The sequence below is a fragment of the Xylocopa sonorina genome, chromosome 6 (assembly GCF_050948175.1).
Source record: "Xylocopa sonorina isolate GNS202 chromosome 6, iyXylSono1_principal, whole genome shotgun sequence".
In the NCBI taxonomy this organism is placed as follows: Eukaryota; Metazoa; Arthropoda; class Insecta; order Hymenoptera; family Apidae; genus Xylocopa; species Xylocopa sonorina.
The window spans coordinates 8,811,884-8,827,321 of NC_135198.1; the positions used below are offsets into that span (position 1 = coordinate 8,811,884).

A 15,438-nucleotide genomic window follows, 5' to 3' on the forward strand; every position below is an offset into this window, starting at 1 on the left:
CATCGATACACTGCGCGGCAAAGAAACCGATAGAAACTCCGATTCTAGGCAAGAGTTAAGTCGCACGTATCCGGTGGTATCATAGAAATCAACGTGTTCTTTATCTCAACGTCTTATCTCCTTATCTGAAAAACCCACGCGTCTTCCCACGGACGGTGGTTCATTTCTCGTCCAGGCTTGTTTTCTCGTGGTACGTCTCCCGCCAGCGACACGAGACATCATCGCGGTTCGTTTCTAAAGAGATTTCCGTTTTCATTTATTCTCGAAAGCAGGTGGTTCCGTGACATCGACGGACGAGACGCGCGACCAGGACCAGAAGGAACATCGCTGCGACTCCTTCCAAGAACTAACCGGTTTCCTCAGGATGGGCTGTTGCGGGTGCTCGGACGAGGCCTCCTCCAGGGTGGAGCCAGGGGTAAGGATTACTCTTTACGATTATTTCGACGTAAAAACTTCTCGTCAGGTCAAAGTAACTTATTGCAACGCGCACGAACGCTTCTGCTATCGTGCGTGTACACGTTGTGATAACAAAGTGCGCGAGTTATTACACGAGTAGACATGTGTTTTACCAGCTAGTCGATATCGAATAAACACGTGGCCTACCGTGAAGTTAATCGTAGAAATGGGGCTTTCCAACGTGGGGGACAAAGTGGATAGACGAGGTAATCAGAAAGTAGAGGAGAAGAAACGTATCCGTGGTTCGTTGGGAACGGGAGGTTGGTTTTAATGCGAAATGTTTTTGCGTAGCATTCATTTTGCGAACTTTTTTGGGGGGAAAAGTTCGCGAATTTGGCGGGACGAATGTACCTGTCCGTTCTCTCGCGTCGTATGAAATGTGGAAAAAATTATGTGTCGTGCTTTAAAGTAGCAGCCTTTTGTTGTCACAATGCGTGAGAAATGTTGTACGAAGAACAGTTTTCGGTATGAGTTTTGCAAAAAATTGAGCTAAATCTCGGTGATCTATAATAAAAACTGCCCCCATTTTAATTTTGATTATAAGATCACCTCTCGCTCGACGAAATAACATAACTTTGAAATTGTGCTTGCACAGTTCAAACGCTTTATTTTATTTTAAAAGAAAGCAGTGCCCTTTTACTTCTGTCTGTGTATATTTTACAATTATTACTAATTACATTTATCAACGTAATCATCCTTACCGAGCTCTATGAATATTTTAATTATACTTCCTTTTACACCGTCATCCTTATTACGAATAAAAGTGTGTATTATATTTTCATGTAAACGCGTGTGCATCACCATTAACGAACCTTTCTTTCCCTTCTTTCATTATGCACAGTTTTTTTCTTACTTAAAAATATAGAATGGAATGCTTTACGGTCATTTTGCATACGAGTAATGCATTCACCCTTCGAAAGCTGATTTTGAAGGTAAATGCACTCAGAAGGATTACGCACGTGGCATGAAAAGCTTGGTACCAAATATTACCCATAATGAAAATTAACGCTTAACTTTATCGCTTGCATTAGCAATTTTTTTCAGTAAAATTAAAAGTTTTTTAAATTAAAGATGAATATCGTGAATCTACATGGCGATGGGGTATCCGCGCGTGGTATAAAAAATAGAGGGTGCAACGAAAAGAAAAAAATCCAAAAATAAATGAAGAGGGTATTGAAAAAAAAGGATTGGAAATTGGCAAACGAAATGTAAATCGAACGCAACGGAGCTTATGGTCTCTGGTGGGCAATTTCAAGAACAGACCGTTCCGCGTGCTCTGTGTTAAATAGCACTTTCTTACGATGGTGAACGCAGATAAATGGTTTAATTATAACTGTTTATTCCTCGTATTCCGAAATGTAATTGGGCAAGAGGTGGTCTTAAATTGATGATCACTAGCGCGCATGGAGAGCCGGTATTCACGCTGCGATGAAACCGCTGTTTTTGTGCTAATTGTAGAATTACCCCTGGCTTCGCTGGCATACAGGGCGGTTCAAGAACAACGAGATGGTTAAAATTCAAATTTGCACAGCGTATCAAACTAGCAGCGAATTATTTAAACGAACGATAATTGTTTCCATAATTATCTGATCGTTCTCGTATGATCAGTAACGCACGCATGGGAATAGCAAATTACAGATTTATTCGTATATCTGATCGTGAATCTGGTTCAACCCTTACAACGAGCGTCGCAAAAGGGAGTAGCATAATGAAATTTAGTGTTTTCAATTTTGTTTAAAAAAATTTACACGATAACAGCTAGCTGTATATAAGTTTCACAGTCGTTAGAGATTAACATCTAGTACCGCGTAAGTTCCCAGACTGCCATTCTTCAGACGAAGTTCCGTTATGAAATTTCATGGCTGCCCTTTAAACCGGGGAAAATTAAAAAGCTAACGTTCGAGAAACAGCTTAACGAGATCGTTAAAAAGAATCAAGATTTAATTAAATCTGTGTTCGAACATTCTAAACCAGATGTTAGAGCCAGAAGTTGTTCCATCATTGCAACCCTATTGATTCCAATTTATCGAACCTGAAGAACCCGTCGACCCTCACCGCGATTCATTGGCATTGATCCGTAAATGGAAAAGGTGGCCGGATTTTCGTTTCAATTAGCGTTAAAGCAATCAGTTTCGACACGAACGACATGCGTGAACAAGAAATGTTCACGGTGTAACATATCGCGTGAGAAGTCCCGCGGTGATGCTCGCAATGGGACCGTCTAATGGCGCGCTTTTAATAAGGCGCAGGAACGAGGGTGAGAAATTTAATTACGGACGGCGCGCTAATGCGAGCCCGCCGTCGAAGAGCCTAACTAATTTAGGGTGGTGGCCGCGTGATCGTTCATTGTAAAAGGGTTACGAGCGGTCAGCACAATGCGTTCGGGATAGAAACGGCGCGGGTTCGCTGAAAGCGTTTGGTCAACCCGCGATTCCGCTGGAAATTTACTCGCCAGTTGTCCGCTGCCAATAGATTCGACGTTTTCGAGCGTTACGCGAAAAGATGCCCCCGTTTGTTTTGTCTCTCGTGCATATTGATACGGCGGAAAAATCGACTGCGCGTATCGCGGAAATGTAAAATCTGGAATTATTCAAACGACGCAGCGGATTCCCGCCAAATCTAATCTCGTAAAGAACGGTAATATTTCTCTTTTATCGTTACGGTTATGGCCGTGCAGATTTATCCGGTTCGCTGTTACAGTTATCGAGATTTATACCGATTAATCGCGTTCTCATTTGTCTAGCCCCGATGCACTCTTTTAGCTCGCCAATGCGTCATTAACTTCATTCATTTCCTGTACTAATCGACGAAACGAAAATAGACAAGAGCAGCGATAAATTAAGGAAGATTTAAAGTATAGCAAGCTAAGATATCACGTTCCTCAAGTTTCCTTTCCCTTGTGATAAATGCCTCCGTTCCCCAAGAAACATTAAACTTTCACGCGTCTGACGCGAGATACCTGTTCGTTCATCCATTTAATAACATCCATCGTTGATGAAATAATAATCCATCGTTGGCCAAATAAAGCTGGAGCTAAGAACCGAAAAAACTTATCCTCTCAGCTGTCTCGTTTAATTCGACGGTTCACCAACAGATATCACAGACGTACGCCAGTACTTTTCGCTCGAAAATAAACGAGCGAGGAACATAAAGTTTGACAGGGTTTACTCGATGTCTTCTGTAGCATAGTCACGATTCCTTTAACCCACCGTGTTTTTCGTTTCAGACAGGACACGAGGGAATGGCGGCGGGTCATACGAAGATGTTCGTCACCGATCGATCCTGCACTGATATCCTCACACTGGTCATACTGATCTTGCTGACAATCGGTTTCGTACGTGTTCTATTCACCATTCTCTGTTGTTTGTCCCGTTTCGTTTCGCGACGCGCGAAAAATATACATGACAGCTTTCGCATTTTATTGTACACGCAGGGTTACCTGATGAGCGTCGTGGTGATGAAAGGGGACATTTACCGGATCATAAATGGCTACGATGACTGCGGCAACGTTTGCGGACGCGTCACGCCGAAGGAAACCGATCCTACATTCCAGTGCAAGGGCAAGGACATGAGGAAAGCTCCGTGAGCATAATTTGGTTCATTGATCCAAGGGCGCGATTGTTTTATCCATTTTATTGAGCTGACTGCGAGCGCAACTTCTTAACGCGATGAACTCTTGTTTGTGACATTTTTCTGCGATACCAGCTATTTACCGAGTTATTTAATTTCTTGCTGCATATATTTAAATTCACGACACCGATCGCATTGCGTCTCGAGTGAAAAGTTTCGCTCCGCTCAACTCAATTACGAACCGTGTACCGTGAACAGCGGCGGAAATATTAAGTAGCGAAGTGCTGCAAACGCTCTGCTGTTCGAATTGATACGGGGTGGTGAAAAATGGCTGGAGCTAACAAGAAGAGTCGATGAGAATTAACGAGAGAACAATGAAGCTCGCAACGTTCCGATTAATAACGAATGAAATCAGCTTTACGAGACAATTTTTCCTCGCAACCCGAGTGAATGTAAATGTTCGCCAGCTTTATGCGAAACTTCACTCGATTTAACTGATTTAAAACTCATTCTCGCTGTAAAAATTGAACGAAATTTTGCAACAACTTTTCCAGCCATGAGCCTGATTAAATCACTGCGCGTGGCGCATTTATAAAACGCATCGTGAATAGCCAAGAATATTTTCCGCGTACCTCTCGTTAAATTAGTGGCGCTATAACAGATGATCAAACGTTAAGCAGAATAACGATACTAAAAAGAGGAGAAAGATTCCAAAGACGAGTGATCGCGCGAAATATTTATAGCCAAATAATTAACAGTTAACGCGAAATAATCAACAGTTAATCTTCATTAGCCAAGAGCACCAGCATCGAAACGTTCGTATCTTCCAATTAATTCGAGCAACAGTCTCCGACCGGTTCGCTGTATATTTTCGCGGGTTTCCCACCAGAGATTCAAATTAATACCAACTATCCCCCGCTGACTCTTCCAATCTATCCTATCCCCTCAACCGGTCAACATTGACCATAATCCAACGATCTATCGAAATATGTAGACCGCTCGACGTTCTGCCGAACTGTGGACAAACTCGCGCGATATTCGAGCCTCTCCAAACAAGTACCCGTGGCCCCCGAAGGATTAATAATTTCCCCGCGTATTAACATCGAATTTCGCGATGCAGCCAACAGCGCGCCGGTGAATTCAATATTCTGAATGAACGAAACAAGTTCGCGACAATGAGACCAGCTAACGATTAATAATTCCACGGCCGAGGTGTTCACGCGCTCGTTAATATGCGCGAATTACGTTGCACGGTCGCGAACTGTGACGTCGATTCGATTAATACGGCTCACCCAGGGTGAGATCATTTTTGCCAAGCTTTTTATCCCGCAATAGAGAAATTGTAACAGGAATACTTCTGTTTCGATTACCACGAGTGAAAAATATAATCTTATCGTTTGTTTCTTGTGAAACACGTTTTACTAGCTTCGACAATAGCAATATTTTCTTCACTCAGTTTTATTTCGCAATAATGAAAGAGTTGTGTCATCCATCGCGTGTAAATGCACAACGATCGTTCTGCTGGGAGTGCACGAGATCACGCGTCGTTTCCAGTTGCACTGTAGTGGTTTAAGAATTTTCATTTCGCTTCTTAAATTTCTCACGATTTACCTTCGATTGTTAATCGCGATTCGTTGTTTCATTCTATTAATATTCAGTCATATAAAAAATCGATTGCGTTCTCCTATTGTTAAGATGTTCGGTATTCAATTATTTTCGTTGCACTCAGACATCGCATTTCGTCCACGGAAGTGGTATCTTTATAATTCCAAGGAGATAACGTGGAAAAAGGAACAAAGATAGCGCAATGTTACCTTGCAAGCTGTACGGGCGATAATTATACCAAACACCTGCACAGTGAACGCGTTAAAAGTATAAGAGCGCAGGTACATAAAACAGAGAAATTAAATTCCACTATTCGTATCGGTAGTGTGTCAAAACGAAACGTACTCCGTGAACTGGAAGAATTAAAACCAGCCTTTTCCTATTAGTCCGTTAACCTCGCCTTTTGCAACTGTTCATATCCCTACAGGGGAACTTGGCGCAGCGGCGCGAGCTAACGCGGTTAATTACCGCGTTACGTTGCACATAAATTCGACACCGTCCTCGGAAAACACCGCTGCGACTATTTCCCAATTTTCCAGCGACACTTTTCGCAGTCGCTCGTTCGTTAACGCCCGTGCTAATTCGTTATTCATTTTCCCCAGGTACCAGAGGATCAACTGGAATGGGACAAAGAAATCGCGCGAGTGCGTGGAGAAGTGCTCCGATGAGTTAGTATTCCATGGTGCGCGAGATCACTCGCCGTTTCCGGTCACGCAGTGGTGGTTTAACAGTTTTCGTTTCGTTTCTTAAATTTCTCTATACGCGATTCGCTTTCGATTGTTGATTACGATTCGTTGTTTCATCTGTATATTGTACGATGGACTTTTCTGTTCCACTTCTAGAGAGTTCGTGTTCCTGAATCGTTGTGTATCTAAGAAGGTAACCGACACGGGCAACTCCTTCATCAGAAAGTTCGGTCTGGATAATTTTTATCAGGTTTGTAAGGTATTCGATTAAAATCGAAGTTGTATTAATTAGTCTTTTTACGAAGAATGAAATTCAAACTCGAAAGCGGGACAACCCTTATTCTTCTGCCTAAGAGAACAGAGGGTAGAGATTATTTTAATTTCGTCTTTCTAGTATGAAATGAATTTTGTTCTTCGACTCGCGTTCCGAATGAGATTGCTCGTTTTCTAGGAGGTTTCCAGAGATCTTTCTGTAGCTTGGAGGGAGCTGGTTTACTTATTGCTAATCGCATTAGGTACGCATCCCCTTTTTCATCCTGTGCTCAAATGCTTCTTAACTGTTATCTCCTTTTGCTTTCGTTTTCAGCCATTTCGCTGGCTATCTTAATCGCCTTCCGTTTCATACTGGACTGGATCGTTTACATCGTCCTGATCGGTGTTAATGTGGCGTGTATCGGTGGTACGGTGTATCTCTGGTAAGTTATCCAGCGAGATTTCTTATAGATCCACTCGAACGCGACAGGGCATACGATCGATGATATATAACACTCTGCTTTCGCAGGCTTGCGTGGCACAATGAGAAGAAAGCGGTGGATAAGCATGAGATATCAGAGGAAGAGTCCAGTCAGACGGCTTACATGGTCTACGCCATCATACTCACTGTTGTTACGGTAAAGCACCATGTCATTTAAATATTTATACGAAATAAAGTAAAATCATTGTTCTCCAATGATTTGTGAATAAAAAGTTAGTTAAAATAAGCTTCAAGTCAGGAAACGCGAAGAGTCTACAGAAAAATATTGACACTGTTAATTAGACACAATTTGCAGGTAATCACGTTGCTTGTCGTACTGGTGATGAGGAAAAGAATCGCCCTCGTGATGCAGCTTTTCAAGGAGGCTGGTAGAGCTATCGGCGCGATGCCACTCCTTCTTCTTCAGCCTGTATACGTAAATATTTGATAACACTATGATGCACAGGGTGAGGCAACAATTTTCGTCCATTTGAAACAAAGTTCCAACGCCTCGAAGAAGACGTATCGATTTTCTTCGCAGATCAAAGTCTACAGCTGCTTTCACGTTCATTGTGTACTCGATCGCATAATTTCTTATCGTTACGGTTATCTGTTTGCACGGTTCTTATTGTGTCTACATTACAGAGTTACAAGAGTAGCATTCATCTCTGTATCAGTACCGCATAAATTTGTGTCTTCTTCAAGGGCGTACGAAGAAATGGCAAAAATGATACTAGTGAACAGAGTTATTGCTGTCAACCCTTCAAACTTTGCCTTTAATATCGATGCACTTTGAAGAGAAGCCTATTTTAAGAAGACAAAATCACTGTTTCAGACGTATCTTTTGATTGGTTTGACCGTGGTTGCTTGGGTTTACTGTATGCTTTGGATAGAGAGTGCAGGGAACATTTACATGAACCGGAAGCAGCACATCCACTTCAGGAAGGATGCTATTGTAATTGTAAGTGGTCGAATTAACCCAGCAATGTTCCATATCATTCGAGCCATTAATCGATAACAAGACGACATTTCGCAGGCAGCTAGATGGTACAATCTGTTTTTCTTCTTCGTCACCTGCGAGTTCCTGCTGGGCTGTCAGCATATGGTTGTCGCCCTCGCTGTGGCGCGTTGGTTTTTCACCAGGTAACACTTTGATCGACATCACGGTTCTCGCGTGGATTGCTTTCTGTTCGCGTATGAAGACGAAACAATAAAAATTTCCAAGGTTCCTATTTCGCTTACTTCACAAACAGCGACGAATTCATTTACGGAAGGCAATCCACGCAATCCAAGATTACAAATTTCATCGTATTAAAAATGAACGATTTGTAAAGTTCTGCGAACGGACACAAGAAGCACGTTTCTCTGCCTATCGCGCGAGGATTTGGCTTTCTCGTGATGTATCACTTGGGAACGGTCGCATTTGGTGCGCTGATCATCGGCACGGTTCGACTGATAAGGGCTGTCATTTCCTTCGTGCAAAATCGTCTGAAGAATTACGACAACGACTGCGTGCGAGGGATATTATGGTGTTGTCAGTGCTGTTTCTGCTGTTTCGAGTGCGCTCTGAAGTTCCTCACTAGAAACGCTTACATCGAAACAGGTACGAAAACATTCTACTACATCTTTTGTAAGTCTTGTTTAAGACTTCAATTTTCACGCTTATTTCCAGCTATATACGGATGTAATTTCTGCACGGGAGGCAAGAAAGCCTTCCAAGCTTTATCCAACAATATTCTAAGGGTCGCTGCTATTAATAGCGTCGGAGATTTTGTTCTATTCTTGGGAAAGGTGTTGGTGGTTACGTTGACTGTTGTGTCAGGAATCTACTTAATGCAGGTACGTCTCTCCACGATACATTTGTTTCTCTTCTATTTGGGAATCGTGTTCATCTATTAATTGTGTTGTCTGTTTAGAAGAAAGAAGGACTTCAGCACCCGTGGGTGCCGATTGCGCTAGCAGGAGTGTTCGCTTTCCTGGTGGCGCACTGCTTCATCTCTATCTATGAGGTAATCTTTAAAAACGACTCAATGAAACCCCATGTAACTTGATGTAATGCCAGAACTACGGATAAAGCAATTGAGTCTCGTTCTTGTAATTGGCAAGTGCCGTGAAATTGTGCTCGGGGCAGGCCAACAAAGGCCACGGTGTCAGTTAGCTGTAAGTAGATTCACAGACACAGTAGAATATCCAGAGAAGAGCATTCCCCTTAACTACTGAATCTACTTACAACATAAGACGTCAGACTTCATCCTGATTGTCTGACTACGAATTCTATCTGCAATATCTGCGACCATAAATTCTTTCTCTCGTTGCAGATGATCATAGACACGATATTCATTTGTTTCTGCGAAGATTACACGAAGAACGATGGTATCAGCAGGCCATACTACATGAGCCGTAAATTAATGGTAATTAACTTTCTCGCGGTCGCTTTAAGGTAGTTTCTTGTATTAAAATTCTTGTCCACGTTTCAGGAGTTCGTCGAGAACAGCAGGAAGGCTCTTCGGTACCACGACCAACAAGTTGCTAACGCACAGTGACGTTCTGTCGCTGGTTGAAAAATGAAGCAAGCAATCGAGAACCGCGAGGACTTTTTTATCGTGTTATCCGAGTCACTGTGATCCGAACACCCAACGGACGAACGTTGTGATTAACTTGCAGTGGTTCTTCTCGCTGTGAAATTTTTTACCTCCGTCTTTTAGTACTGGTACAAGTACAGTATTACATGAAAAAAATGTACTACCAGTTTCACGGAATTTCAAGCGTGAAATTTTCGCTGGTGGTATATACAGTCTGTTCAGAATTACAACTAATCCTAACACGATTACGAGAACGTAGTCGCCTTAAAGATAAGCTATGTATATTTTTTATTACGATAATGTATTGTATTATATGTATTTTTTATATAAGTTAAGTGTGTACGTGGAAATTATTGGTGGAACGTATTCGCGTGGCGCAGACTGACCTAACACGATCGCATAATTTTGAACAGACATTGATCGCTGTATTACAAAGAACAAACATGAAATTGTCTGTGATCTACTATACGATTTTTACGTAACACTGTACGTGTACTTAAACCGCTAAATACAGTGGACACGCACAATTTAAATATCCTTCCCGCAACGAAGGGCGACCACAATTATTGCCACTGTTTCCGCGATACGAATTACGCCGAGCCTTCGTTACAAAAGCAAAGTCTGTGCGACTCGCTAGAGAGATTTATTAGACAGTTTGCAAGACAGCGCTGCTTACTGTACGCGAACAAATAACCGTGAACATTCCGATTCCTACGAGATCGTAGCCATTATCGAGAAGCATCGAACAAAACGTGCATTTTAGTTTGCTAGGATCGATTCGCACCTCTGTACCGTGCGAGTATAAATAACGATACTCGGATGGTTCGAGTGGCGAACAATCACTGCGACATCGTGAAAGCTTTAACCGGGCATTTTGCAACGCGAACGCGCGTCTCTGAGCACGCTCGAAACAGACGCTCCCATTGCCAAGAGCTGTCTGAACGCGTGCCAGCGGGCTGAGAATTGATCAAAAGACTATACCGCGAGGCGGGACAGTGCTCGTCCCGACGATAACTCGCGAGTGCCTACATAATTGCTGTCACATCAACAAACTGTCCCTGTGTGTGAACATTTTTCGCGCGAAACCGCCCATCGATGTGTCACGCATTTTATTAATCGACCGTCAACGACCAACAAGTACAGTGATAAACGTGGCCGTTGCACGGTCACCCACGAGAGACGATAATATTTTAGCCTTAATAAATACATTCTGTGTACGCACATCGTGATGAATAGAGAGCTCCGATTTTAAAAGACGCACTGTGTATTCGATTCTTGGCTACCCTGTAGAGCCTCGGCTAAATATGCTGGCAATTCAAGGCCATCTTCCTTGTCCTAGGTTACTACGGATACGATTCTTGATTTTAGAGGTTCTTTCGGGAACGACTGCCAGGGAAGAACGCCAAGCCTCGTCTTCTTCAGTCCAAATGCATGTGATTGGCAGATTTCGGTACAGAGGAGTGTAACTCGGTGATCTTGAGCAGCCGTGATCTTTACTTCTAACCGTAGCAGCTGCTGCCATTGACTGAGACGTAACGTCAAGCGAACAAAACTGAAGTTTCCTGGCGAATTTAAGGTCAAGCAATGGGGAACAGAGAGGTCCGTAAGGCACGTTCTATTGTCAATTGATCAATTACGAAGCGAGACTCCGATAACTGCGAACAATGAATGCCATTGTCATCCGCGTTAAGCGAGGACACTGTGCAAGGCCACCTCTTGACGATGGCGGATGCCAACCTACTTTCTTCTTCAGACTTACTTCGATATTCCAATAGCACGCACACAGGAAGCTCCACTTTTGCTCTTCCACTAGTCTCTTACTACTCTCGTCTAACTTTTCACGCTACTTATCTTCACCTTTACTCGTGGCTGCAAGCCGTATTCGCTTCTGCACGTACTTCGTTCGCCAAATCGATTCGTCGTTTACCATTAGTCCAATTATGTAGTGCTGCTATCCAAAAAGTGGAAAAAGAACAAGGGAGAGAAACTGGACGGTGTCAGAGAGACTCTCTCGCTGTGATTCATTACTTTTTCATTTATTCGTTTCGGGCACACAGTTTATTGCATGGATGATTATGCACGCCGGCGAACTGAGACGCCACGGCCCTCGTCGCCGGCGTATGCACAAGTGGATCTTTTATTTTTTTTTTTTTTTTTTTGTCTGTTTGTTACACTCAGCTGGCAGTAAGTTGGGCCGACATTTACGAAATCTAAAGCGGACACTTGTCTTATATGTATATATATATATATTTTTTTATATATGTATATACTCTTTTTTATTATTTTCTTCTTTTTTTGCTTGTCGTTTTCGTTCTTAAAATCGAGACACGGGCGTTCTGAATGGATTCGTGTACGTGTACGTGTGTGTGTTCATGCGTCTATATGTTTAGCATCGGTGGAAAAAGGGGGATATCGTTTACTTATACAAAAATCACCACGGGATATTGTACTCTATGCGTAGCGTTGTCCGGGACAACTTCGACGGGACTAGCGTAACGAGAATTAGCGTGAATACGCTTCGATATTTTAACGAAGCGTGTTGTCTCTTTGACGGCGACCCTTTCGATCGTGTCCTCGTTAGTTTGCGTTTACTTTTGTTTGCTTTTTTTAAACATTTTTTTTCTCTTTTTTTTTTGGAGAACGCACGGGATCAACTGCGCCGCTAATGTATTCATTTACAACACGAAAATATCTCTTATTTACCATAAATGACGTCCACCACCGGAGGGCTTTTGTCGAGAGAAATAGCTTGGTGCTGAATTAGAACGCTTCGCTAGGTTACTTGCAGCTGCAGGCATACATTCAACGATATTTTAATTCAATTTTTTTTTTTCGTTTTCCTTTAATTTTCACGCGTTTGCGAATGTACCTCTAATATCGCGTAGAAAGTGATCGAACTGAACGGACACACGGTGTATATAATCCTACGGTTGTTCCAAGGGGAAAGTATGCGATTGGTCAAGCTTGAATTCACCACCGTGACCTACAATGCCTGGCAAGGAAGCACGTCACTCTGGTTCCGCGTAGCTTTTAGCGTAGCTTAAACAGCAAAATTCGCGCGTCATGGTTTTCCAGCTCTCTTCAGCCATCCCTTTTCCTTCGATTCTCTTCCCTTTCTCTGTCCTTTTTAATTTCCATCGAACAGGAAATAGTCTTAATGCCCGTTTGCACCTTGGTCGCGATTCGTTGGGACTCGAAACGAACGATGAACAAATTCGTTGAGTGTAAATTATCGTTATTATTATTATTATTATTATTACTGTTATTATTATTATTATTATTAATAATATTATTACTATTATTTTGTTTCAACCAACAATTCACCCAGAATCGGGCGCTCGTTCGACAGCGTGTCGCACGCTTCGAACAAGTGTTGCTCGAGTAACTTATAGCTTCGAGTACGACTCGTTCCTTTTCTTCCTTCTCTTCGCGTTTCTTTTTCCATTTTTGGTCGCGTCGAGTCATCGTCATCGTACGACACAAGGCATCCAAGCGATAACGCAGACTTATTGTACAATTTGCTCAGTCTTTGTCGAGGAAGCAAACGATCTCGTTCGCGAGGCGACGACACGAGGGATGGTTGAGAAAAAAAAGAAGCGAAAAAGGAGGGGTTGGGCCGGGGTGGTTGGACGATCGTCGGCAGTGACGATTGAAAAGGATCGTCTCTCTCTCTCTCTTTCTCTCTATCTCTCTCATTCTCTCTTTCTCCGCAGGATGTATATAATAAATAAATTGTATTACACTAGAACGATCTGGCTCGGTACATATACAGTTTTACGCGTGGATTCGTACACTTGACGCACGATTCTTTTAGGTACATACGAACGCGCTCCGTCTACTCGGGGAACATCGAACGCCGCCATTGATGGGTGCAATTCAATAATTGAAGATCGATATCGATTTGAAAGGTTCGCGAGTCATGTTGACCTGCAGAGATTTGTTCGTCTATGATAACATGGAAGAGTATACGAAATACAGGAAATAAAATACAGTGTTTCGTGTCCACTGTTTTAGTGAGGAACTTGTACGCGGTATCCGTGGTACCGTTTAACAATTCTGTTTGTAAGCTGATCATTTCTACGCTTTTAGAAAAAATTATCGTCGTTTCCTCAGAGGATCCTCGTTGGTACCAAGATATCGATACTCTTACTTTAATTTCCAAGATTGTAAAAACGGAGATTTTACGAGTACGATAATTAAGTGGAAAAAGGAACGTTACGTATAGCGTATTACTCTGCTATTTTCTACTCTAATTTCTCATTCTACTAGGTATGTAACCTGGGAAAGCAACGAGACGAATTACCGGACTGTGATGGCGTGGTCCCTGTTCTGATATTAAATTTCAATTCTAAATTTACGAGTAACTAGACGTAGGTTGTATTCGGGTTAATGAGCAACATTGTACACAGCGGCTTTAGAAAAGGGGAAGCTGTTTCCTTGAGCACGCTATAGTGGAGTAAGTATATTCACGATTTTACGTATCGAAGAGACGTGGATGTAACGCTATAGATATGTTCAGAATGTCATAAACGCCTTATTCTACTGCGAGGATGTAGACACTGACCTACATTTAGAGCCAACGACTATCTGGAATTACTACTCTCTCTTTTGGAACGTTAATCAATTACGTAGGATTAGCCCTTAACCATCGTGGATGAAATTTCATCCCCCCAAATACGCGTTATATTTTAACATTATTGAGAACGCTTGAATTCTCGATATTTAATACGACCGTATCCAGTTGCAAGCGATACCTTTTCAATTTTCATTAAATGTTGAATAACAATGATGCAAATTTTTCATTGCATTTATTTTTCGATAACTACCAAAAAATAATATACCGGGATAACATTTCATTCACGGTGGCATCAACGCGATATTTTTAACGATAGCTTTTAAAGGTTGGCATATCAGCAATATCAATATATCATCGAAATTCTTATAAAACTCCCTCCAACAACGAAGCATCGACAATTTGTTCTAAAATCGTTCAGCTTAAACGGCATTTAGCTTCAGAAATTTTCGTACCTCCTCGCCACAATTTTTTGCAGTCGATTCACATCGTCGAACTAAATTGGGTGGAAAAAAAAGCTGAAGACGAAAAAGAGGTTGTTCCTTCGTAAGTTACATGCTCGACTTAATTCTTCGATGTCGTGGAAATGAAAATTTAGGTTTCGACCTTCAACTTATGCACCGTCCCATGACGGCGGTACGCGTACAAAACGGAGGGTAAAAAGCGAGTGCACATGCTCAGGTTCAGCCAGAGTTCCTGCCGAATGGCCCGCATTCGATCTTCGAAGCAAATGATTCACAGAGTCCCGACACAGTTCGCCAACTTGTTTCTTCCCCTCAGTTTTTCAGCAGCTTCGTCGATCGACGCAAGAGAGAAGCGTGTTTTAACGTGTCATGGATAATTCTGGCGTCGCGCTCGACTCTGACGTTCTCTTTGCTTCGCGTTAACCAAAAGTTTTCGTGGAGCAACCCATCCGGTTATCCCGCGTTCTTCGACGAGACGAACGCGCGCATTCGGCAACGACGATGACGATGACGTTTGAGGACGAAGACGATGAGGAACGAGGCGCGCTTAGCCGGCAAGCGCGCGGACACTCGCTCTGTCAATTGTCTCAACGATCGCAGAGGATCGTTCCTTCGTCTGGACGACGAGAAGAAAGCGTGCGTCGCGAGACTTGTCCTAGGAGACTTAATTTCCCTTTCAACTGTCCATTTCGTGAATTCTACGAGCTCGAAGACTTTCAGAACTTTGTATCGTTACTTTGGTATCTGGATACGTTTGCTCTTCTTGAAA

At 42.5% G+C, this 15,438-nt stretch overlaps 1 protein-coding gene across 1 annotated transcript; it reads left to right on the plus strand.

Annotated features, from left to right (window-relative positions):
* The first annotated feature begins 283 nt into the window (after positions 1–283).
* Positions 284–9,638, plus strand: LOC143424633 (choline transporter-like protein 1). Its single transcript, XM_076896819.1, has 16 exons — positions 284–415; positions 3,683–3,790; positions 3,890–4,038; positions 6,234–6,299; positions 6,474–6,567; positions 6,769–6,832; positions 6,904–7,012; positions 7,099–7,207; positions 7,367–7,486; positions 7,886–8,011; positions 8,087–8,193; positions 8,385–8,653; positions 8,723–8,889; positions 8,967–9,059; positions 9,369–9,461; positions 9,528–9,638. Exons 1-16 carry the CDS (start codon positions 365–367, stop codon positions 9,591–9,593), a joined length of 1,791 nt encoding a protein of 596 aa, XP_076752934.1. The 5' UTR covers positions 284–364; the 3' UTR covers positions 9,594–9,638.
* The last annotated feature ends 5,800 nt before the right edge of the window (positions 9,639–15,438 follow it).